This window comes from Vicugna pacos, chromosome 33, assembly GCF_048564905.1.
Source record: "Vicugna pacos chromosome 33, VicPac4, whole genome shotgun sequence".
Lineage (NCBI taxonomy): Eukaryota > Metazoa > Chordata > Mammalia > Artiodactyla > Camelidae > Vicugna > Vicugna pacos.
This window is the reverse complement of record NC_133019.1, coordinates 282,639-306,314: the sequence shown is the minus strand read 5'-3', so window position 1 is coordinate 306,314 and position 23,676 is coordinate 282,639. Positions and strand designations below refer to the sequence as shown.

The 23,676-nt window shown below is 57.2% G+C and overlaps 2 protein-coding genes across 3 annotated transcripts; one reads left to right on the top strand and one right to left on the bottom strand.

Moving 5' to 3' along the window:
* Positions 1 to 588: 588 nt before the first annotated feature.
* VPS26B (VPS26 retromer complex component B) lies at positions 589 to 19,002 on the top strand. Its single transcript, XM_031670336.2, has 6 exons — positions 589 to 1,043; positions 8,548 to 8,704; positions 12,629 to 12,793; positions 14,848 to 15,023; positions 16,485 to 16,627; positions 16,979 to 19,002. The coding sequence occupies exons 1-6, from the start codon at positions 821 to 823 to the stop codon at positions 17,123 to 17,125; spliced, it is 1,011 nt and encodes a 336-aa protein (XP_031526196.1). The 5' UTR covers positions 589 to 820; the 3' UTR covers positions 17,126 to 19,002.
* Positions 19,003 to 19,395: 393 nt separating this feature from the next.
* Positions 19,396 to 23,616, bottom strand: THYN1 (thymocyte nuclear protein 1). Of its 2 annotated transcripts, none has more exons than XM_072954153.1 (7): positions 23,346 to 23,616; positions 21,831 to 22,012; positions 21,017 to 21,085; positions 20,614 to 20,754; positions 20,118 to 20,213; positions 19,733 to 19,883; positions 19,396 to 19,553 (listed from the first exon to the last, which is right to left on the bottom strand). In XM_072954153.1, the coding sequence occupies exons 1-7, from the start codon at positions 23,386 to 23,388 to the stop codon at positions 19,507 to 19,509; spliced, it is 729 nt and encodes a 242-aa protein (XP_072810254.1). In that variant the 5' UTR covers positions 23,389 to 23,616; the 3' UTR covers positions 19,396 to 19,506. The 2 variants fall into 2 exon arrangements, with proteins under 2 accessions (XP_072810254.1, XP_006211698.2); XM_006211636.4 differs by having other exon boundaries at positions 20,614 to 20,706; positions 23,346 to 23,612.
* Positions 23,617 to 23,676: the final 60 nt, after the last annotated feature.

Below are 23,676 nucleotides of genomic sequence, written 5' to 3'. Positions count from 1 at the left end.
CGGAATTCGCACCGACCAATCACCGCGCCCGGCCGCTCCGTCCCGTCAGCCAATCAGCAGGGTCTTCTGATGCATGCGCAAGGGGTGGGGCGGGCCCAGGACGGTGGATGCTGCCGAGGTTTGGGTGGTGGTTGTCTGCTTTCCCGTGAAAGAAGGAGGTCAAGAAGCGAGCTAAATCTAGTGGTGTCTTCCCGGCTCATTTTTCCTAAGTGGGGGACACCCTGAAGGGAATCTGAGACAGGATACTTCCTGCTGTAATTGTAACCTTTGCCCCCTGTCAAGCGGCGTTACGCGCGTGTGTGAAAGGGCCCCGTTTTCCCGTCAGACAGCTATCAAACATTGTACACATCCGAATGTGGGTGGCAGCCTACCGTCTACTGTCTACCGAACTAAAACAATAAAAGAAAAGCGGGGGGGAAAGCATCGAGTAGCGACATCTTTAATTCTGAATTTGGGGGGACGTCTAGCCCGAGTTCTGGAAGGAGGTCGTGGCCGCCATGCCAACTGCGGGAAGGCCGGGCGGCGCGCTCGGCGCGCGTGCGCAGTGCGCGCTCCGGCGGAAGGCGCGGCGGCCAGGCCGGAGGGGCGGGGGCGTGCGCATGCGCGCGGTGAGTCCGGGGCGTCCCGCTGAGCGGCCGAGGCGGCGGGCGCTGCTCCCGGGCGGGGCGGCTGGCAGGCTGGTGGGCGCCGCACGCACCGGCGGCCGGGGGCCTCGCGCCGGCTCCGCGCTGCCCGGGAACCGCGCCGGCTCGGCGAACGCGGGCGTCGGCGCCGCGTCCAGCCCCCTGGCCTTCCCAGGCCCGGCCGGCCCGGCGAGGACATGAGCTTCTTCGGCTTCGGGCAGAGCGTGGAGGTGGACATCCTGCTGAACGATGCGGACAGCAGGAAGCGGGCCGAGCACAAGACGGAGGACGGGAAGAAGGACAAGTACTTCCTCTTCTACGACGGGGAGACGGTGTCCGGCAAGGTGAGCCTGGCGCTCAAGAACCCCAACAAGCGGCTGGAGCACCAGGGCATCAAGGTCGAGTTCATCGGGCAGATCGGTGAGTGCGGGCCCGGGCCGCCCCGGCCCCGACCCCTGACCCCCAACCCCGGCCCCGAGCCCCCGCCCGGCCCGCCTCGCCCCCGCCGCAGGCCTGGGCCCCGCGCGCGCCTGGGCGTCCGCTCCTGCCGGACCCGCAGGTGCGCTGGCCGGGCCTGGGTGCCTCTGGGCCCGCCCGCACGTCAAGGCCGCGCGCTGAGGCTGCCGAGCCCGCCCACCCGCCCGCCCCTTCTTCTCCCGGTGGCCCACCCGCCCTCACATCCCGCCTTCGCTCCCAGCTGCTGGGGAAGCGGCGCCGCGAACTCCAGCGCGGCCCTTCTGTCCGCCCAGCCAGTATGCCTGAGACTTCTTGATTAGAACTAGTTTTGAGTAGTCTCACCTTCTCCTTAAACACAAAGAAACGCGCTCCTAAGACCCAAATTAAATAGAATTTCCCGAATCAATCTTCAAACATGGTGACTAGTCACCACAAATAGACATAAGGGGCGGCAACGGTACAGGTTTTGGAGCTGCCAGTCATCACGGGTTTTCTCCAGTTCTAAGGCCGTTTGGATCTTGTGTTTATTAAAACTCGTAGGCACTCCTGAAATAAATTGCCCCTGTCATTGGCTCAGGAGCAGATTCACAGTAAGTAACCTGTGTGGGCTGAAAAACCCCTGGCAGAAAATTCACACCCCATGCCACACGCTCTCCCTGTGTACGGGATCGCCTGGGACTGCTCCTAGGGGGATTTCCTAGGACAGCTCCTTGGATGCTCGCTGTCCTGTCTGGAGAGCCCAGCACAGAACCTGCCTTCCCCTTTCACAGGGCGGGATGCGCTGGAGCCCTGCAGTACTGAGAGCAGCTGTGTGGCCTGCTTCTGCAGCCCAGTCTCTGGTATTTAAGAAAAGGAGATCAGGTTGGAGGCTGGCTGGCCCCACAGGAACCTTTCTGTTCTTATTTTAAACCCAGAATACAAGTGGCCTTTTATGTCCTAGAAAGAGGGCTGAAGAGCAAGCTCCGTTCACTTTGCTCTCCTGCTTCTGCTTGGGTGGGGTCTCTCACCCGCAGTGCTGTCCACGTTGTGAACCTGATGAGTCTTTGTCATGGTAGGATGTTAAACAGCATCTCCGGCCTCTGCCCACCAGAGACCAGAAACACCTTCCAGTGTGGCCACAGGGATGTCTCACATCCCTAGGAGGTAAAATCACCGCTAGTAAGGAGCCCCTGGCTAGCTGGGGTGAACCCAAAAGAATCAGCATTTCCTCGCCGTAGTGCTAAGGTTACTTACTGCATGGATCCTTGGCTCTCCTTTGGGTGCAGACAGGCACGTGTAGTCTGTGTGTATGCCATCACCCAGGGGCGATGCAGTAACCGAATGCCCCGCCCAGCAATGCTCCTTTCTGGGGACGGTGTCAGGGCCTCCCTCCCAGCAAGTGAGAGGGTTTGAGGAGGCTGCTTGCTGACACTGCCCACTTTCTTGCCTAACTCCTTGGATCCCAGAACGGCACCCCTGCTGAATCTGCTCAGAACCTTCACTGCTCCCCTGACAGCTCTTCATGAGTCCCTGAGCACTCTGGGCTGAGCTGACCTGTGACTTTGGGGAAGCTGCACCCCTTTCTGGGCCTTGGCTTTCTCACCTGTGAGGCCGGGGTGATAACAGAGTCACCTGGTGAGAACGCTGAGGTGTCAAGGGACCATGCTTCGTGCGGGGGTGGTGTGCGTGTGCTCTGTACCAGGATGCTCAGCGAGCTGACCTCAGGGCACCAGCAACGCTGGAGTCTACTTCCCCGAGGTTGTGGTCCGTGGTTTTCTGCTCCATTGCTTTCTCGACTGTGCATGAAATGGGGAACTTTGGTCAGATTCTCAGGTCTGGTCGTGCGGGTGATACGAGACGGTCTTACTCTGTGGGGCCACCTGGCTCATTGGTTTCCATTTTAACTCAAAATTATTCTCCTTATCAACCACAGTCTCTTGGATTTGGTTCTTTTTTCCCTCCTTCTTTCTTCCCTTCCCTGCTTCCCTGGAAGAGTTCCACAGCTTGGAAATGAAGCAGTTTATGTAATTAGCCTCCTTGTTCTTGTGATTAATTTCTCTCTCCTCCTGATGGAAGTGCATGCATCCTACCTGCATTAGTGAGAGGGACAGCCTGCTGCATGATTGAGGGTCAAGCAGACAGGGTGCGTGGGTTAAATGATGCTTGTCTCATGACTCTGACTCTGCTGGGCCCCTGAGGACTGGAGCCGCTGGTATGAGAGGTGCAGGGCGTGGCCCGGCCATGGGTGCCTGACGAGAGGAGTTAAGATGACCACATCGTCTTCTCTTGCCTGTTAAGTTTGATCCAACAAGAAGTTTCCAGGGGCTGGATCTTTAAAACGTCACCCCTGATTCCCTGCACACTGTCCACAGGACATTCATGCCAGGCTAACGACCCCTGTTCTGCTGGTCCACCTCTTCCAGAGGCCCACCAGCATGAGGGACAACCCGAGAGGAGGGTCTCCATGGAGTCCTTACAGAGACGGCTGTCTGGTGACCTGATGCTTCGATCCTCTTAGACCCCAATCCTCACAGCGGCCCAGGCCTGCTTAGAAGAGCTCCTGTGTTGATCTTGGTTTTGGAGGCGGGTAGGAAGAGGGGTCACTTTTGTCCCCTCCCTTCTCACTCTAGGCTGTGCTGTGGCAGCGTCACCTGCGCCCACAAGTCCAGTGTTGTCCCAGACTCAGGTGGCTCCCCAATTTGAACTCTGCTCAGTTCCATGCCCGTGTTTTCAGCTGCCTGCAGGTGACGCCCTGCAGGCCCCTTGGAGACGCCCTCAAGCCAGAAACCCCCTTCTTTTCCTGCTCCAGCCCTGGCCCCTCTGCTTCTCCTGTTTTCTCCATTTGGACGTGTCGCCGGGGTCCCTGAAGCCTCAGAAGTCTGGGAGGCTTCTGGACCCTTGGTCCCTCCTCCCAGCGTCCCGTTGGGTCCTCCCTGGCAGCCTCTCCTTGGATCTGCGCTCCCCTCTGTTCTTGGCACGGCCGCCACCCTGCTTGTTTCTGTGTGTGGCAGTCCCTTAACTGGTCTCCCTGCCTTTGTGTTCTTTTTCCTTCCGTTCATCTTTTTTAAGAGTGAACTTTCAAAAAGGCATTGTGGCACTGTCAGGCCGCTCCTTAGAATTCCCCTCAGTGGCTCCCTAGTGAAGGGGAAGAGTATGCAGCTCTGTCCTGAGCTGCCTTTCTCCAGCCCTCATCCCACCACATGTAGTTCCCTCAAAACATCACATCCCTTCGAGAGTCTTGGCATCTTCGCTTTGTATGTGAACATCTGTCTTGGAGGAATGCCCTTCCACCTAAGCACACTCATTCTCACAGCCCAGCAGACATGGCGCCCAGCAGAAAGCCCTCTCTGGCCTCCCCAGGCCAGCTGAAGCATTGTGTCCGCTGTTCTTGTGGAGGCCTCGTTGGTGCCTCTTGGCAAGTGAGTTGGGTAAGCTGGTGAATTTCTTTTTTCTTTTTTTTTTTTTTTTCAATTTGTCTCCCTCACTAAGTTCTGAGCCCCTGGAGCCAAGGACTGCCTTCAGTCCATCAGCAGTCTGGTGGCTAACCTCTGGTCCCAGCGGCCAGCACAAGGTGGGTGCCCAAGAAGTGACTGCTGCCTGGACACGGTGGTCAGATCTGAGAGTGTTATCCGAGCAAAGGAGTGGGAGGGTGCGGCTTTGCTCTGCTGCTGCCTGTTGGAGGCTGGCGTCCCGCTCAGGCTGTGGCGTGCCCTCCCGGCGCAGGTGCAGCCCCTACTCCAGGCCGCGGAAGCACCTCCACGAGGGAAGCCTTGCTGCTGGGTGCCCTTTCTCACTTTTGTGGGCTTCTTCCATCACACTCTCCTGGGCCCAGTGGAGGCTGGTTTCTCCCTGAATATAGGAAGGTGAGAGCCGTCGGGCCATGGCCCATCCTATGCTGAGCCGGCCTCGAAGGTGTTGCAGTTTGAACGTTGACCCCGATTTATCTGCCCGTGCCATATGTGTTTCTGGGTCATCGCCAGTAAGTTTTTGAGCCGCGTCGGGATTCTTCCTGCGTCTGGTGTGCCCTTTCCAGCAGCTTGGTCTGTGTTCTGACACCAACGAAGTGTGGTTGGGGCATCTCCCACGTCACTCTATGGCCTGCATTTTTGGAGAATGCAGTGTGGACATGAGGAGTACTGGGGGGAGGCCTGAAGATGGAGAGACCGTGGTTAGTTGGGATCCTCGGGGGAGCACACGTGGAGGGTGTAATGCAGAGCTGGGCAACCTTGGAGACTAATGGAGACAAAGGTCATTGGAAGGTCACTCTTGCAGAGAAGGCAGACCTGATAATCCTGCACCCCAAAGCCAAAGAGATATCTGTATTTTTTTTTAAAAAACTTTAAAAGAGCCACTGAATGTATCTAAATTCATCAGCCCATATCAGGCCTGTGCTTGTAAAACTCCAGAGGCTTACTGTATTTTAATTCATTAAGCCATGAGACACTGAGTAGAAAGCAGGCTGGGATGAAATGCATTGATTCTGGCCAATTGATAAGTTGTTGCAGGGTGTGGAGCAGAGCTGGTGGCCCTCTAGGTGTGGGCGGCCTGGGCCGCTACTGCCCCCAGAGTTTCCAGGCCCAGGAGGTCTGAGTGGATGTGTGAGGCAGCAGTCTTCACCAGAATGTCGGGATGAGGAAGAGGTCCTTTTCCCTGGTCATCTCGGGTTTCTTCCAGGACCAGTGTGAAGCCTGGCCCAGCAGCAGGTCTCAGGGCAGCTTTCACGGGATGAGCCCGAGGCAGAGCTGGCTCAGTTTCCTTCCAGGTGGCAGATTCACGCCCCAGCCGTTGGTGGCAAGTTTCCCCATGAGCACATCCTGACTGCAAAAGTCATTTCCTTCTGTAGGACAGAGAAAGAGGCCCAAGATGGCAGTTATCCAACAAGGAACCGATGGGTTCCTCCTGGCTTGATGTGGCTGGTCCCGGGGGCCTGTGGAGATTGGGGAGAACTAAGGATGACTTGTGGCTGCATCTTGGGGATGCAACAGAGGCCCACACCTCCAGCCGGTCAGCCGTGAGTTCTATGTTTCAGTTTGTGCGAGGGGAAACCAAACTTCTGGCAAATAGCGAAGTACAGCTGCTGTTCCTACCCTTTTCCCCATGGTGTTTGCAGAAGCATTGCAAATGGCTTATAAGTTATGAACTAAAGAGCCCAGTTGAGCTGCAGTCAGACGACACGTTGGTCACTCATCCGTGACGTTCGGTGAGGGGGCGCAGGGAGGACGTGCCGCCCTGAGAGAGGCCGTCTCCCGTGGGCTTGGTCCAGCTGGGCGGCAGCCGAGGCCCTGCCTCCTGCGGCATGTTGCCTTTGGGCTGTGTGATCACATCTGTGTATTTTCCCACCCTTCTCTTACCATCTCTCTCTAAACTGGGAATTTCCCACTTAACGTTCACAGACACTGGGGCTTTGCTCAGCCGTCTGTCTCTGGAAACTATGGCCAGAAACCAGCGCTTGGGAATTGGGCTGCCAGGTTCCCCAGTAAAGGGGTCAGTTCCCAGCTACAGGGGCTCCCGTTGCAATGGCCCAGCAGGTGTGAGTAGGGGAGCCCATGCCACGGGGCCAGTGGCTCAGTTCCTGCCTTCTCACTGCCCTTCCTTACCTCACTGGGGGCACAGGTACTGGATTTGAAAACGAGTGTGGTTGCTCACCTTTCCCCAGCTTCCCCCCGAAGTTTGAACTGCCATCTCCTTTTTAGCAGCTTTGTGGATTCTCACTCACTACCCAGGGGCTGCCTGCTGGGACACCACCTGGCCTTTGGAGGAGAAGGTGGATTGTTTGTAGCATAAGATGGATCAAAGTGTCACTGCACAGAAGTCCACATCCCACTGTGATCACAGAATACAGCAGGACTTCATGCAGAAGTGGCAGCAGTAGCTTGGGATGCACCACACTGCCGCTGCCTCACAAGCTGTATGCATCTGAGGACCGAGCCTTGAAACTGTGGCCAGAATCCAGTGATTGGGAACTGGGGCACCAGGTTCCCCAGAATCTCACCGTCCGGGGAGAACAGGCTCTGTGGAATGGGTTGTCAGGGCCAGCTCCCAGGGCTGCAAGACTGAAAGCACTCTTGAAATTATTTTCTCCTTCTGAGCCTCCCCCAGGGCAGGGCTGGCACTGCACTGGCTCTGGGGAGGCAAGAGATCTGGCTTCTTGAGCCCAAGAGGGCTTTGATCCTGGGGGGGTCAGACCTTTGCTGTCCGCGGTCTGCCCCACTGCCCCTAGTGCTCAGACTGTCCCTAAGAGACACCCCCCATGCTCTGAAGATGCCGACCAGGCTTAGTGGGCGTCTGTCCCCACGCAGCCAGCAGCATCGGCTGTGAGCGCACCGTGCCCGTCCTTCCTCCCAAGTGGCTTGTCCTGCTATCGCAGGTTGCAGCCAAGCATGGGGCTGGAGCCTGGAAATGCCCAAGGCCGGTACCTCAACTGTAATGTGGCCACGTAGAGCACAGTCAGTACTGAGTGTCCCCCCTGCACAGCCAGGGACTGGGGTGCCAGGAAGCTGGGGGTGTAGGCCTTATCTCTGAAGACCTTGCATGTAGCATATGTTAACACGTAACTAGCAGAGTACAGACAGGCATCATATACGCTAGGACAGGAGGGTGAAGTGAGCTTGGAGTAAAGAAATGCCAGAACTTCCAGAGAGGACAGCTGTGGAGCGGTGCTCCTTGGCTGTGGTCCCCAGACGAGCAGGAAGCATCTCCAGGGGTTTATTAGAAATGTACATTCTTGGTTCCCACCCCAGAGCCCCTGAATCAGAACACTGGTGGGGCAGGGGGGCAGCCTGTGCTGTGACACAGCCTCCCCGTGGTCCCGGTGCACACAGAAGTCGGAGGACCACGGCTTCAGATATGGGGGTAGCACGGCCACCCTGCTCAGCTCAGCCACATGGACCCCTCTCCCGGGGTGGACGTAGCTGGTAGTCACCCACTTGGAGCGTTTGCTGTCTGTCAGGGCCTGTTTGATCCTGTGCTCACAGAACCTTAGGAAGTGGGGTGTATCCTTGCCCCTTTGGCCAACTTACAGAAGTAGACCAGTCCAGCAAGAGACCTGCTCTCATCCCAGCCCTGCCACCGATCCTGTGACTTGGCCACTCACTGACCCACAGTCACTGAACCACAGTCACTGACCCCCACTGGGCCTCTGCTTCCTTACCTGTTACATGGGTGAGGGGCCTGACCTGGCTATCTCACAAGGTTGTTCTAAAGATGATGTGATTGAATAACTGAGGATATGCTTTCAAAAGTTAGAAGTTTTTAAAATGTGTTTAAGGAGCTGTGGTGGTCTTGGTCTTACCCCCTTTCCCCCCGCCCCCTGGTCTGCCCAGTGTCCTGGCTCCCTGTGCCTCTGTGCAAAGGGAAGGGGAGGGGGCCCGTAGTGAAGGGACAGGAAGAGAGGGGGTGGTGAGTGAGACTGTGGGGCCTTCCAGACGTGGAGCCCCGCTTGGTGCTCACAGCCCAGGGTCTGGTAGAGGAGGCCTCGCTCTCTCCGCAGAACTCTACTATGACCGCGGGAACCACCACGAGTTTGTGTCCCTGGTGAAAGACTTGGCCCGGCCCGGGGAGATCACCCAGTCCCAGGCCTTCGACTTTGAGTTCACGCACGTGGAGAAGCCCTATGAGTCCTACACCGGGCAGAACGTCAAGCTGCGGTAAGTCAAGCCCCCTCCCCCCCCCCCCCGGCAGCCGCCCTGGGCGACAAGGACCCCGGGTGACGAGGACTTGACGCGGCCCATTTCTGAGCTTTCTGGTGGGTGTCGAGAGGGGTGGCCGAGGCAGGGGTGTCTGGTCTCGGGGCCCTCGGGGTGGGGGGGCCCGGTCTGCAGGGTTGTCAGCTTCTGGAGTGTAGCCATCCCCAGCGCGGAGCAGCCCCCCACAGCATCACCTGTGCAGACCGGGCAGGAGCGCCCCCGGGAGCAGAGAGAGCCGGGGCCTACCAGGATCATTAGGAAGGAGGCAGTGGGTCCTAGTATGTGATACCTTTGTTTTTAGTGACTTAGTCATTCTTTTCACTGTAAATATGTGTCATTTAAGTGTAAATGCTGTTTAACGACTGGTACGTCAAGTTCCTGAAAGTCCAGCAGCTTCTTTCCACACACCTGTGCAGCCCTACACACAGGTGTGGTCCTGAGCTCTGTCGCTGGAGAAGTGGGGAATAGGTTTGGATTCTAAATGGACACCTGCCCTCTCCAGCTTTTGGGGTGATGAGAGAATAACATGTAACACAGTGTGACAAGTTCTTAAAAAATTACTACCCATCTTTAAGTACATGGCATTGTTTTTACTGTTCTAGTCTTGGAAACTCTGAAGGCGGGGACTGATTCCGGGGTGTGTGGTGGTATTCTGGACACCTGGCTCCAGGCCTGGTCATCACCTGAGGCCTGGGTGAGGGACCTTCTGGGCTACAGCAGGGTCTTCCCTCTCCTCCCGTCTCCCTGGTCTCCCCCTCCCAGCAGGAGAGGAACTGCAGCCTCTTCTTTTTTGGTCTTTGCAGAGAGGTCTAAACACTGAGGTTGCCACACTGAGGTTGCCGTACTCAGACAGCGTCGCCTGATCGCGCTCAGAAGAAGCTGCAGTGAGGGCGAGCTAGTCATCACCTAAGCTCAGCACTGGGGTGTACTGTTGCTTAATTTTATTTTTTGCAGTAGATTTCTCAGAAATGTTTTATGTCAGAAAGAGAGGCATTGAAAACAGTATGGCGATTTCTTGAAATATTTAAAGTAGAATTGCCATCTGATTCATCAGTGCCGCTTGTGTAAGTCCAGAAGGGAAAGCAAGGACTTAAACAGATTTACGTGCACTCACGCCCGTAGCAGCACTGTCCACAGGACCCAGAAGGTGGGCACCGCCTGTGCATAGACGAGTGAATGGACCAGACAGACACACAGCCAACAGCATCGGAGACGGGGGTCCTGATGCCGTGGCAGCACGGACGGGCCTTGAGAATGTCACCCCAACACAGAGACAAACACAGTCTGTCCACTTACTTTAGGCACTTGGTCAAAATCACGGAGACAGAGCAGGTGGTGGCTGCCAGGGGCTGAGGGTGGCGCTGGGGGAGCCAGTGTTTAGCGGGGCAGAGTGTCACCTGGGGAAGTCGAAGGACAGCTGGAGGTGGAGGTGGACCTGGCTCCAGGTCCAACAGCACGAACGTACTTCATGCCACTGAACTGTGCACCTGAAAATGGCTCAGGTGCTCAGTTTCCTTACCTCTGTTGTTGGAGAGGAAGAGACTTCCTTCACTCTTCTTCAGTTCGTCTGCTGGGCCCTGCAGATCAGAGTGGCGGAGGACAGGTGAGCGCGAGGCGCACGACAGGCTTCTCCCCACGGGTGCCGCACGTCCAGCAGCACCCGGCCCAGCACTTGGGTGGTGAGAACCTGGGCTCGCGGCATCCTGCCAGAGGAGGAGCAGTTGTGCAGAGAAGTAGCCAGACAACCCACGTTTCTCGGGAGGCAAGTTGCAGGAGGCACAGGCAGGGGGGTGCAGCAAGGTGTGCTCTGCAGACACTGGTCACCTCTGGGGCCTGCGGGGTCTGTCTTGTGTCTGCTGCTGCCCGGTGCCCTCAGCTCAGTAGAGTTCTCTTGCAGGAGGGCCTGTTCGGGGTGCGTGCTCTGCACCTGTATTTTGTATTTTACCACGGTGAAAAAGAAACATGTTAGTGTCCAATTAGAGGAGGACTTCTGGCTTCGTGCTGAGAGAGCAGGTTAAAATGGGAACGTTAGCCAGCGCTCCAGATTGAGAGCTTGTTGCCATTACACAGGCAGAGGGAGAACGTGAAAGTTCCCCAAGCAGTCTGTTTCTGTTTTGTAAATAAGTTCACCTGTGGCATTTTTTTAGAGCTCACATATGGGTGACATCATATGGTAATTTTCTTTCTCTTTCTGGCTTATTTCACTTAATATGACGATCTCCAGGCCCATCCATGTTGCTGCACTGGCATTATTTTCTTTTTTATGGCTGAATAGTATTCCGTTGTATAAATACACCACATCTTCTTTATCCAGTCATCTGTTGATGGACATTAGGTTGCTTCCATGTCTTGGCTATTGTATATAGTGCTGCTGTGAACATTGGGGCGCATGCGGCTTTTCAAATTAGAGTTCGGTCCAGATTCATGCCCAGGAGTGGGATTGCTGGATCATATGGTAAGTCTACTTTCAGTCTTTTGAGGCATCTCCATACTGTTTTCCATAATGGCTGCACCGAACTACATTCCCATCAGCAACGTAGGAGGGTTCCCTCTTCTCCACACTCTCTCCGGTGTTTATCGTTTGTGAACTTTTGAATGATGGTGATGGGTTTTTATAAACTCCAAGGAAAAATGCTTTAGTGGGAGAGAGGTTGGATGTGTTGAAAATTTTGGAAAAGTTGAAGGGTCAAGATGCCAGTAGTTCTCTACCAAGGGTCCCATGTTAGAGCCAGTTGGGGGCCTTTGAAAATGTCGACCCTGTGTCCCTCTCCAGGGGCAGTTTCCTGTTGGATGTGCCCTGGGCGGTTCCAGTGAGCGTCGCGGCTGGGGGGAGGGACATGTGTCCTTTCCCTACTTGAGCAGCATGGGGCAGAGAAGAGAGGGAGCCGTGTCTCGACGTGGAAGCAACGTGTCCACAGGGCAGGGACCTGAGAGCCTGAGCAGTCAGAGGGGCTGGAGCGGTCCTGGGGGCGGTGAGGGAGGGCAGCTCAGCTGTCTCCATCAACACCTGACTGCTTGACCAGGCAGGGTTAGCCGGCTTTAGTAAAGGGCCGTTTCTTCCCCGGTTGAGGGTTGGCGCAGAGTTAAGTCATGAGGACAGGGTGCTGGGGAGGCCATGCAGAAGCCCTGGCCAGCAGTCAGGCTTGGCCCACCACCCACAGGGCCACTGCTTTCTAACGTGTCCCCAGGACCCCAGCCCAAGACCATCCCTGTTCAGACCACGGCCCACCCTCCACGGCTCTCCTTCTAAGGCTCGCTCCTCCTGAACAAACCGGCGCCCCGCAGCGCTTGATCCTGCATTGGAGTGAGCACTTGCCCTGTGTTCCAGTTTTTCTGTTGCTTTCCCATCTCTGCCAGGCACTGTGAGCATCCCGGGATGCTCTGTCTGTCTGTCTGTCCTATGCCTGGCTGAATTGCTGACTTAATTTCTCCCTTACTTAGTCCTCTCTTTTAACTGGGACGGCTGGTTGAAAACTACTTATCAATCGAATATTGTTAGATTAATGGTATGCAAACATTAGAGGATGAGATCTCTGTGCCAAAGAGCCAGGAGTCAGTCGTGGAAATAGAGCCTGTACTTGGTGCACGCAGGTGGCGGGCGGGGCCACGACCAGGTGCAGCCCGCCGTCAGGTGCAGGCAGAGAAGTCACCTTTACTCGGGCAGCATCCTGGGCTCGGAGACGGCTTGGGGGAGGCACTCTGATCTCCCTGGAATTGTAACTGCAGAATTTTGTGTATAAGTGCCCTTTTCCTGGGAGGAGGGTCCCCAGAGGTGAGTTCTCAAAGAAATTCAAAGCCCCCAGTTGCCCACTGTCCAGGGCACTCCTGCGGCCGGCTGGGCGAGGGACGGGGAGCGGCCCTTCACCGCACGCCCCTCTCCTCCAGGTATTTCCTCCGAGCCACCATCAGCCGGCGCCTCAACGATGTGGTCAAGGAGACAGACATCGTGGTTCACACCCTGAGCACGTACCCGGAGCTGAACTCCTCCATCAAGATGGAGGTGGGGATCGAGGACTGTCTGCACATCGAGTTCGAGTACAATAAGTCCAAGTGAGTGCCAGGGGCCCGGCTGCGTGGGGGCTCGTGGGGACCGGCGGCAGGGACACCGCAGAAGTGGCCCGGTGACTGTGTGCACCAGGCTGCTCAAGTAGGCTGAGCAGGAAACAACGTCGTTCTGCTTAAACTACACGGCGTTACATTAAGACGGCAAGCTTACGTCAGACGTCTATGATGTCCTCCCGGGTCCAGCACAGCTGACTTTAAGGTATCTGTTCTGGATTCTAGGCACAGCTGTCTCCTCCCACTGATGAGAATAATCTCAGAACACCACCCCACTGCCATTTGTAGCCCGTGTACAGTGTGTGCTTAGAAATAAAAGCGGGAAACAAACACCGTTTACTGCCTCCACCTTGAGCCAGAATGAATCACAGCACAGAGTACCTGGTGCTTTTTTGATAAAGGCCTTTAAATTATTTTAACTGGTCATGTATGTTTGAAACCATGCTTCCTGTCAGAACATCAAAACGCTTACGTGCTTGTCCATCACGAAACTTACCAACAGTTCATAAATGTGCCACGAGCATCTTTCCAGTATAATACATGCCTGAAAATGCCTGAGAATCCAATGTGTAGGCGTGAAAGTCTATTCACAGAGAGCTAAAAAAATGAGTCTCTAATGAGGACTCTCCCTGGGGGAGCCCCTCACCTCAGACCTGCTGTCATCCAGAGGCTCAGGGCAGCAGGCTGAGCCAGGCAGCTCTCCTGTGAAGGGGGAACTGCGTTTTCCCCTGCCCTCAGCCTGGAGCCCAGGGCAACGTATGGAACAGGCGGGACAAGTTGGGAACAGGCTCCTTCCCGTTTCTCAGTCTCGGGGCCTGGCAGGCCTTCCTAGGGCAAAGCCCCCAAAGTGCCTGCCTGCCAGCACCCCCACGCCTGGTGAAGGGCACCCGCAGGCAGTGCCACCTTGTAGGAGCTCTGTAGCCGCCAGCCTGCAGTGTGCTTGAGACCAAGTGGAGCCTGAGACGCAGAGATCGGATGGGCCGGACTTGGCCCTGCCCTTGCAGGTCAGGCCGCATCGCGGGTGCTCAGGCTGGAGCTTAGGACAGCGTCCTGTTCTGCCACTGGGGACCTGGGCTCGGGTTAGCAGGGCCTGAAACCTCTGTACCTTGGGTTTCTCATCTGAAAAATGAGGGGTTTGGATCAGGTCCGTAGAAGGGTGCAGTGACGGGGGTTGGGGCCCCCCAGAGCGGCTCCTTTGTGTTTCTTATGCGTAAGATTTCATCCGGAGTAAAGGAGCGTCCAGTTCATAAACATCTGAAAACCCCAAGAGTCTGTGCTCAGTAAGCTTTCCTTCTGAAATGCTGTGAGTGGCTGCTTCTCTCAGTGCCCTTGGGAGTCTGCGGTCTCCCCAGTGAGGTCAGAAGCAGAAAGGTGGCACTTAACAGCTGGGAGACGCAGGCCTGGGAGTCGGGAACCTGGTTCACACCCTGTGTCCACCCCTTCTCAGATCCTGGTAGATTACCTGTCTCCTCTGCACTCCCTTTCCGCACCTGTAATGCAGGAGGCTGAACCCTGAAGCCCCGCCAGCACCCTGTACCCTGTACCCTGGTCCTGAGCCGCCGGCCATGCCTGGTGCAGAGCAGCCGTACTGCTGATGGGCCCAGGCAGAAGCCGGGGAGTCGGGAGGCAGCCTGCCGCAGTTCACCATGGGCCACAAAGATGTGCTGTGGGGCTCAGGGAGGAAGAGCGGGCCTGGTTCCTGTGGGCTGGGCCAGGCCTCTCACATGTTTGGGTATCTGAAAAACACACACGCTAGTGCCAGAGGGATAAAGGAAGCGAAAGCACGCAGGGTGAATGCCCTCGGAGTTGCAGGTGGCGCTGTGAGGGGTCTGGAACAGGCCGGGTGGTCCTGCAGCACGGCTGGCAGGGGTCTGGGTGTGTGCTGTGCCTCCGTCTCACCCGCCGTGCGGGAACCAGGATGCTTTTCACGTTGAGCTCTGTTTAGTCTGCTATTATCTCCACGCTGCATGGGAAGAAAAAGAGGCGCCTGTAACGTGTGGGGTCGGCCGCTGGCCATACGTTGCGTCTGTGCTTCCTCCTGGCAGATACCACCTGAAAGACGTCATCGTGGGGAAGATCTACTTCCTGCTGGTGAGGATCAAGATCAAGCACATGGAGATCGACATCATCAAGCGGGAGACGACCGGCACGGGCCCCAACGTGTACCACGAGAACGACACCATCGCCAAGTACGAGATCATGGACGGCGCCCCCGTGCGAGGTGGGCTGGAGGGGGGTGACGGCCCCTGGGAGAGCTGGGCTGGGGGTGGGGAGAGCTGGGCTGGGGGTGGTGACAGCCCCCAGGAGAGCTGGGCTGGGGGGGGATGCGCCCCCGGGAGAGCTGGGCTCAGGCACGTGTAGGGCTCGGGGGGTGCACCCCCACGAAAGGTGGGCTTCTGGGGCCAGCCCGTACCTCCCTGACCTCGGGCACTGTGGGCCCAGTGAGCAGGTGGGGAGGCCCTCACCCACCATCTCCCAGGAGGGACCCACCTGGACTTGTCTGTAGACTGAGCTAGGACTGGAGATTGCGTCTCAATAGTCATGCCTCTTGAAAAACAAAACATGTTTGAAAAGTGCTAGTTTAGCAGACACAGTTTGAACATTTTATTACTTTTTCTTACTGACATCCTTTCTTTGCTGCTAGTGGGCGAGAGCTTACAGCAGAAGAGTCACTTCTCCTTAGTTCTAGCTCAGGTGAAATGACTCATTCTCTGAGTCTGCTTGCCAAGAGCAGCCACCCAGCCAGCACCCCCAGGGCTCCAGCGGCCGTGGGGGCTCCAGGACAGACGGGGGTGGTTGCTGGGAGGAGCAGGCATGGACGGTCTTCCTGGGCTCTGCAGCCGCTGTGACGAAGGATGTGTTTCCATCTGGGGCGCCCGCTGCTCCCAGGGCCTTGTTCTGTTTATCTTGCCTGGTCCCCATGAAGGGAGTGGTGTCTAGGCTTCTCAGACCCTTGCGTCCTCAGGACAGGGCTGAGCCAGCCCAACCACTCTTCCATCGGCTCCCAGCCTGCAGGGGGCGGTGGGGGCCCTCCTCCCTGCACCACTGACGGGCAGCATGCGGTGGGGAAGCCTCACACTTACCTTCACTCTGCACTTCCAGCAGTTACTGCCCTAACTTGCACTAGGGGAGGCTCAGAGCAGGAAGGCGTTTGCAGTTACAGCGTAGTCTGGATTCCTAGTTCCTAGTTCTGTGAGAAGGTTCAAGGCCACGGGAGCACCAGACTTAGTCAAGCGGCCATCTCTGGGGAGCCAGAGCCAGAGCAAGGCTCTCCTGTTCTGCAGACCACCAAGCCCTGCAAGCCCGTCAGAGGGGAGGCGCATTTGGGGAGGGGCGGAGGGAGGGGCACATGAATAGTTGGGGGTCTGACCACAGGCTCTCAAACCCCAACGCAAAGACACTGCATGAGTCTGCAGACGCCTTGTTCTTCCTCCTGTGCTGTCCGCGCTCCCTGCTGCACTGTCTCTGTAGGGTCTCAGTGCAGAGGACGTTCGTTAGACAGGACAGGGCCAGAACAGAATGGCCAAGCCATGTCTTTGTTTCAGCCAGTCCGTGGGCAGCAGGCAGCAGGCCACGTCCGAGAATGCCTGGGCCTGGGGTCCCTGCTACGCCCGGCGCCTCCCTGCCTAGTGTTGGTGGGGGTCGCTCTACCCCTTGCTCTGATGCTCACCTGTCCTTGCAGGAGAGTCCATCCCGATCCGGCTCTTCCTGGCAGGCTACGAGCTCACCCCGACCATGCGGGACATCAACAAGAAGTTCTCAGTGCGCTATTACCTCAACCTGGTGCTGATCGATGAGGAGGAACGGCGCTACTTCAAGCAGCAGGTGAACCGGGGCGGGGGTGGGGCATCCTGCCAGACCAGGTCCAGGTGGGCCGGGGAGACAGCTGGTTAGTCTCTGTGCCAAGTGGTGGTTCACCCAGAGCCCCGCAGCCAGGACGAGGGACCCGTGGACACCCAGCCCCTGTGGCCACTCTGCCCTCCCAGCCACGCCATCCCCGGGAGCCCCAGGGCTGGGGGTTACGGACATCTGCTGTCTTTGTTGAGAGATGGGCAGAGGTTTTTGCCTGAGATCCCCAGGAAGATGTCAGAGCCCCTGGGAAACCCCTCCCCGTCCCACTGCGTCTCCCCGCCGCCTCACGTCTTCCCACCCCCACCACTTCTTCCCACTCTGCAGGAGGTGGTGTTGTGGCGGAAGGGCGACATTGTTCGGAAGAGCATGTCCCACCAGGCAGCCATCGCCTCACAGCGCTTCGAGGGCACGACCTCCCTGGGGGAGGTGCGGACCCCCGGCCAGCTGTCGGACGGCAACAGCAGACAGTAGGCCCAGGGCTGCGAGCTGCTGGGCTTCCACCGAGCGCTGGTCTGCCAGACGCTGGTGCCCAGGGCAGGCCAGTGTGATGCTCAGCTGACCCGTTACTCGCAACCTGAAAACAAATTGTGTTTTTGACGTAAATTCTTTTTTCTGAAGAACCCAAGGGGCTGGGATTGGGAAGTGGTCCCTCTGGGCTCCTGTGCCGACGTTAGACTAGGGAGGGTAGCATCTGGGGAGAGAGCCACTTGCAGGCCTTCCGTGTGGGGCTGCCTGACACCTTCTTGGGGTGCGGAGGGCAAGCCCCGTGGCCCCTGGCTCTCTGAGCTTCCGGGGACAGGTCAGAGCCCGTCCCAGGACTCAGAGCTGCCAGCAGGGCCCGGGTGGTCACGTCGTTGACTCCCCTCCTGTCCCTGAGGTCATGGCAGCGGCGGCAGGCCTGCCCTGTCCTGAGTGGCAGCAGGGAGACTCCAGACCAGGAAGCTGCCTCCTCGGGAGTCTCAGGTGTAGTGCTCTGAGGTTTCCCCAAGCCCCCCTTTCTGGGACCCAGCACCTCGCTCCTCCATCTTCTGTAGACTCTTGTCAGTACTGTCCTGGACAGAGTCTGTGAAGGGCCTGTGGCTGATTGTCTCTGGGCACAGGGACACCTGGGGCTGGTGTCGGGTGTGGATGGCAGTAGGGTGGGACTCGGGTGGGGAAGTGAGGTGCTGTGCGTGGCGGAGGGCAGCCCTGAGCGGGGAGGTTTTCAGTGCTGCTTGAGGCCCCAGCCAGGTGCCTGTTTCCCTGGAGAAGGTCCCAGGAAGGGCCTGCCCCCTCTGCCTCCCGGGTGGGCCCGCATCCCCTTGCTCTCCATTTCGTGTCTGGGAACTGGGGCTGGGTTTCAGGCTCTTGCCCGCGCCTTCCCTACAGGCCATGTGGGGGGGGCTCAGCAGACCTGCCACAGCGTCACAGTGACTCTGCCTGCCGGCTCCACCAGATGACTGACCAGAGTTGGGGACCACTGAGGTTTTCTTTAAAGGCACAAACACAGAAACCCCCTGCATGGACATTCTGGCCGGGCTAGAGCAGGGGAAGGCCCCCTGCCGCACTGGGCCCAGGCCTGTTGTGTTAACGCGGACATCCTTCCTGCCTCACTGAGACCAGGAACTGCTCTCCCTTCTAGAAAGACCAAACCGACCCCGGTGGCCTGCAAGTGCACTGTCTGGCGGTCTGAGGTCTGTCATTTGGGAAGCACAGAGGTTGGTTCCTGTGTGTCCTCTCAGTTAGTGTGGGACATGGGGACCCCTCTTTTCCTCAGAAATCAGTGCAGTCACGGACCCTGACTGGGCAGGGCTGGTGGATCAGACCTGACTGGAGGGAATGCCTACGGGTGGCACCTGAGGGGGACTGGGGCAGCACAGCCCTGTAGGAAAGGAACAGGACCCCCCAGCAGCACACAATCAGGGTCGGGCCCCAAGTGTGTGAAGAAGGCAGGGCTGTGTCCCCGCCGGGTCAGAGACTCAGCTCTCCCATGCCCCCATGCTGGCTGGTGTCCCATGGAGCCTCTGCCTCCCAGCTGACAGCAGAGTCCCTCCCCAGCTCCCCCACATCTCAGACCCGTCGTCTGTTGTCCTGAGGGAACAGAAGACCGGATTTGCTCTGACTCTGGAGCTGTGCAGAGGCCAGGCCTTCTGCTCTCCCCGTGCCCCCATTCTCTGCCCCTCTGTCCATCCAGGGAGCATGGGGAGATCCCTGCCCCTCCTTCCAAGGTCCCCTTCCCTGGGGGATTTTCACAAGTGTCTCGACGTGTCGTCTTTCCAGTGGCTGTGTTTTCAACCAAGAACTCTTGTTTCAGCTGTCTAATTAAAGCAGGCCCTGGGCTCGGAGGCACGTGCCCTTGGTCCCCCAGGCTCTGTGGTCTCTCCTTACGCTGCCCCATTGCACACATGGGGAGACCCCCACTCAGACCCACACAACACCTGCCGTCTCCATGTCTGTGGCCCCTGGTGAACAACAAGGCCGGTTGTAGACAAGCACATGGCTGAGAAAGGAATTCTGGTTTCACCCCATCTGGCAACTTGTCCTGAAACTGCTGGTTTAAACCCCGATGGGGCCAGATACGTGAGGGGCAGATGAGGAAGGCTGGGGCAGAAGGACAGAGTCATTTCAGCAGATGTCACCAGATGGAGCCCCACACTGGGCACATGCTGTGGTGCGGGGCAGCAGGGGAGCCCTGCATTTCGCTGAGGGGATGTGAGATGTCCCACCACACCCACTGCTGCTGTAAGAGAGCAGCTTCCAGCTTTGACATTAACGTTTTATTGAGACGAGTACACCAAGCCCACCCTTGGACACAACCCCAGGGGAGCACAGCCGAGTGCGCCTCACACCCTGTGCTGTCCAGCAGCGGTCAGTTAACTCGGCTCCTCCTCCTCCAGGCTCAGAATAAAGTCAAACTCCTCTATGGAAAAGGGCGAGAAGGAAGGGAAGAACGAGGCTGGCATCTCCCTCCACAGGGAAGCGGGGTGCATTTCTCCAGCCAGGCGTGTCCCTGTGTGCCCAGCACTGCTGTGCCGGGCCCCTCGGGACAGAGCCACTTCTCTGGGGAGTCCCAGGTCAAAAGGAAAGGGCCGTTCTTACCTCGGGTCAGTGGCTGGACCGAGAGTCTCTGGCGAGTGAAGAGCGCCATGTTTTTTAAGGGGCCACCAGTGGCTCTGTGGGCTTGGTGATGGGTTCTGAGCTCAGCCAGGGGAATGAAACGCTTCATCATCCGCACAAATTGCACATCCACCTACATGACAGCGGGAGGGGCAAGAGGACGCGTCCAGCTTGCCTGCCTGGGGGGCTCAGCTGCCTGCAGGAGGTGCTGTGGGCCTGGCTGCCCGTGGTCTGTCCCTCCCTCCAGTCAGGGAGCCCCCGAGGGAGCGTGCTGCGCTCTGTACCCTGACCTGAAGACACCCAGACCTCCTTCCTCCCTCTGTCCATCCTCTCCCTCTCATAAAATAGGAAAAACAGTAGTCTTTACCATGGACCATTTGGGGTTGTCCTCTTTGCTGGATGGATCATAATGGGGGCTGTTCTTCTCAAACTGTGTGTGGTCGGGGTAAGCCTCCTTCACAATCTGAAACCAGAACCAAGTCTTTGTTCACCTGCACAGTCAGCTCCACGGCCAGTCTCCAGTCCAACTGTCACTTCTCACCCTGCCCGTTCTCGCCCGCCTGTCCTGCTGTCGCGCCAGCAAGGGCCCAGGTGCTGGGAAGTAACCACGGAAGAATTGGCCCTGCTTTGACAAACCCTTAGAAGTGTTACAGCCTGTTGGTGCCACTGTTTCTCCCCCTACAGGCAGGTTCGTCCCGGTAGCTCCTCGCCTGGGAGAGCTGCCACTGGGCCTGTTTCTGAGTGAATGGAGAGTCTGTGCCAGTGGGGCCTGAAGTGGAGGCCTGCCCCGTTCCGCACTCCTGCGACAGCAGGTGGGGAGTGCGCGCTTCCTTCTGTCACGTAGCTAACCCCGTATGACTGACCTTCATGAGTCCTGCAATGCCTGGCTCTCTGCAGTTGCTGTGGTAGAAGAAGGCTGCTTCCTCCAGCTTCATGGCTCTGAGGAAGTTCCGGGCCTGTTCAGGGGAGACGACAGAACTGTCCTCCCCACCGGCTGGAAGAGACTAGCCCAGAAGTCAGGTCTGCTTTTATTAGGTGAGACTTCCTTTGCAACCTCCCCCCAGTTCAATTCACTTCTTGCCCTGTGCCTAGACTCGTATCAGGACACTGGCTAGAACACAGCCACTTGAAAACTGCATGCAGTCAGAGCAGTGAAGATATCTGTTAAAAGCAAGCTTGGCCAAGAGATTTTGCTGCTGAATGAGTCGCAAGGAGGAGGCAGGCTTTCGCTTCCCCGGGTCTGCGGTCCAGCTCGCACCCTCTTACCTGGTAGTTGCGAACGCCATCCCAGCACGCCGTCTGCTCAGGCTGTGCTTTCAGGTCCTCGATGCTGAACTAGGCGAGGAGAAAACCAAGTCACTCACCAAACAGTTCTGGGCCAACTGGTAAGAACACATGGAAGGAGACGGTTTCTTTCCCTACACTGAGGGGCTGCTGGCTACAGTGGAAGCAGGTAGTTTGCTGGAAAGCAGCTCTACAGAGCCACTTATACTGGGCAAATGCAGGTAAGCCTTATGTTACCCCTCATCCTTGCTCTTCAAGGAGATGAGTTGAATGGATACCCAAATGATAAAGTAGTCCTCTTGTTATTCGTATTTCACTCATTGAAATATGTATCTCTTCTGTACTATCTCTACGTATTCTCCAGGCTCTGATGATGATTGATTTACATTTGTCCCCTGAACATAGACCAGCTGCTGGCAGGGAGACAGACACCTAGGAGCATGGCAGGTGGCAAGACAAAGGCAACCAAGATTGCTGCCTAGATCAGGGTTAGCAAACCCCAGCCCTCAAGCCAGATCTAGCAACAAGACCGATTATGTTCATAGTTTCAGTGGAACTTGGCCACACCATTTATTAGAACATAGACACATGTAGTCTGTGGCCCCCTTCTTGTAACAAGAGGAGAGTTACAACAGCAACATCTGACCTTCCTACAGAAAGCCTCCAGCCCCTTCCCTGGGCGATCACAGGACAGACAGCTGTTGGTAGCAAATCCTGCTGCTTTCACTCCTTACTGCCTTCTCCCTACCCTTCCAAGAGAAGCTGGTGATGGACTCGAGGCAAGCACCGACCTCACCTTCACATCTACGCCTTTCTCCAGCCGGCTCTCTGGCTCTGACTTCATCAGCCAGTACCTGCTTAGATTCTCCCCACAGTCTTTAGAGGCTGAAGTCTTCTGAAGGCTGGAGTTCTCCACTTTGGCCAGTGCCTCACCTGGGGCCTCCGTTTTGGCACGTTTTCCTTCTGGCCCCTTCTTGTCTGCAATAGAGGCAAAAAGAAGAGAGCTGTCTTGCTTGACTGAGAGAACGTTCTGTTGTAAGGAGAGCACATGCCCTGGAGTCAGTGCTGGACTCAAATCCTGCATGTGTCAGGAGCGCCTTAACTGCTGACCCCGGGTTTCTCACCTACGAAAACGGACAAGAACGCCCTCCTCACAGGCTGTCTCCTGGACTACCTGCTCCGTGGGCAAGATCGCCTCCCGCAACTGTTAAGCGGTCAGTGAGTGCTTTCTCTCTGTCACTCTCCTGTGCCTTCGCTCAGGCTGCTCTCTCCAGCAAGGAGACTGAACATGCACTCCGAGGACTTGTTTCGATGGTTACATGGCCTGGTGTACTCACAAGTGTTCAATAAACACCACCTATTACCGTCTTCACCTCGGACTTCTGGTTCTCGCTTACTGTGCTCTGTGGCCTGCCTCTTCCCTGCTCCTTGAAGGTGCCAAGAGGAGTCGAATAAAACAGTTCGCGTAGAGTCTTGTGAACATTGTAAAGATTGTGTTTTACCCTATGTGACAAATGCTAAGCTCTGTGTGACCCTAACTGTAACTTCGTTAACCTGTATTACCTATGAGATGTCCCTTTCATCGGGATGTGTCCCAGATTACACATCCAACACAATCAGGACCTGTCGCTCTGGTCTATGTGAAGCCCCACTTAATGACCATCCTACCCGCCTCTGGACTGAGTCCAGCCTCCACATGAGCCATCGTTCTCCATGTCTGGTAGTCTGGGCCTTCCAAGTTTCCAGTGGTCCCACTGGAGGTAACAGGCACGCGTCTAAACACCATCAACCTGAAACCCTTGCCATTACTTTCTTCACCTTTAGTTGCTTTGCTCCTGCTCTTCCTCCACTCAGAATGCCGTTCATTCTTGTGAATATAAAAAAGACATCTCGTTTTCCTTGCCTGCAGGAAGCTCTGCAGTCTTTATGGCTGGACTCAAAACCTCTTCCTTGTCAGAGCGTGCCCTGATTCCTCCCTGCCCGCACAGCCCTAACAATCCAGTTTCCCAGGCCCTTTCACGTTTGCTTTTCCCCTGAGAGCAGGAACCGTACACGCTCGGCCTCAGCACGTGCCAGCCTGTATCCCGATCTTCTGTGCTTACCAAATAGCTACTGCTTGAAAGAACTAACAAGCAGAAGGGGCCTTGGGCATGAGCTTGGCGGGTAGAGTGGAGAAGATAGAGGGCAATTAGGAATATCGCACCGAAAAACAATCCCCCGAGGTCTCTCCCCACACGCAGGGGCGGAATGTACCGGCACTAAAAGGGCCTGGGGAAAAGTCCTGCCTTTCTGCAGTAGAGGCGCAGCTCACCTGGCCCAGCAGCCCCCGCCAGCCTCTTCCGGGGTCTCGGCATGGTCTCCCCCTCGCCCGACAGCGCCTCGTGCGACTCTGTCCGCCAGAGGCCCGCGCGAGCCGGGCGGAGGGCTGCGAGGGTCCCTGCGAGGAGCCGGGGTCCCCGCGAGGAGCACCCAGCCAGAGTCGAGCCGCGGACTCCTCCCCCGTTACCTACGCCCCCATCGCGCACAGCCCGCCCCGCAGCGCTCCCGGGCTCACTGTCCCACCACCCTCGCCCCGCGCGCGCCGCGTCCCCGGGTTCTCTGGGAGTTGTAGTCCCGACTCCTCGCGTAGGCGCCTTGAGTCG

Coding starts and splice junctions, on each gene's coding strand:
- VPS26B (XM_031670336.2), top strand. CDS start 821: ATGAGCTTCTTCGGCTTCGGGCAGAGCGTGGAGGTGGACATCCTGCTG. Junction 12,794..14,847: donor TTCGAGTACAATAAGTCCAA/GTGAGTGCCAGG, acceptor TCCTCCTGGCAG/ATACCACCTGAAAGACGTCA. Junction 16,628..16,978: donor GGCGCTACTTCAAGCAGCAG/GTGAACCGGGGC, acceptor CCCACTCTGCAG/GAGGTGGTGTTGTGGCGGAA.
- THYN1 (XM_072954153.1), bottom strand. CDS start 23,388: ATGCCGAGACCCCGGAAGAGGCTGGCGGGGGCTGCTGGGCCAG. Junction 22,013..23,345: donor GGCGGGGGCTGCTGGGCCAG/GTGAGCTGCGCC, acceptor CCTCTATTGCAG/ACAAGAAGGGGCCAGAAGGA. Junction 20,755..21,016: donor ATGGCGTTCGCAACTACCAG/GTAAGAGGGTGC, acceptor CTTCTGGGCTAG/TCTCTTCCAGCCGGTGGGGA.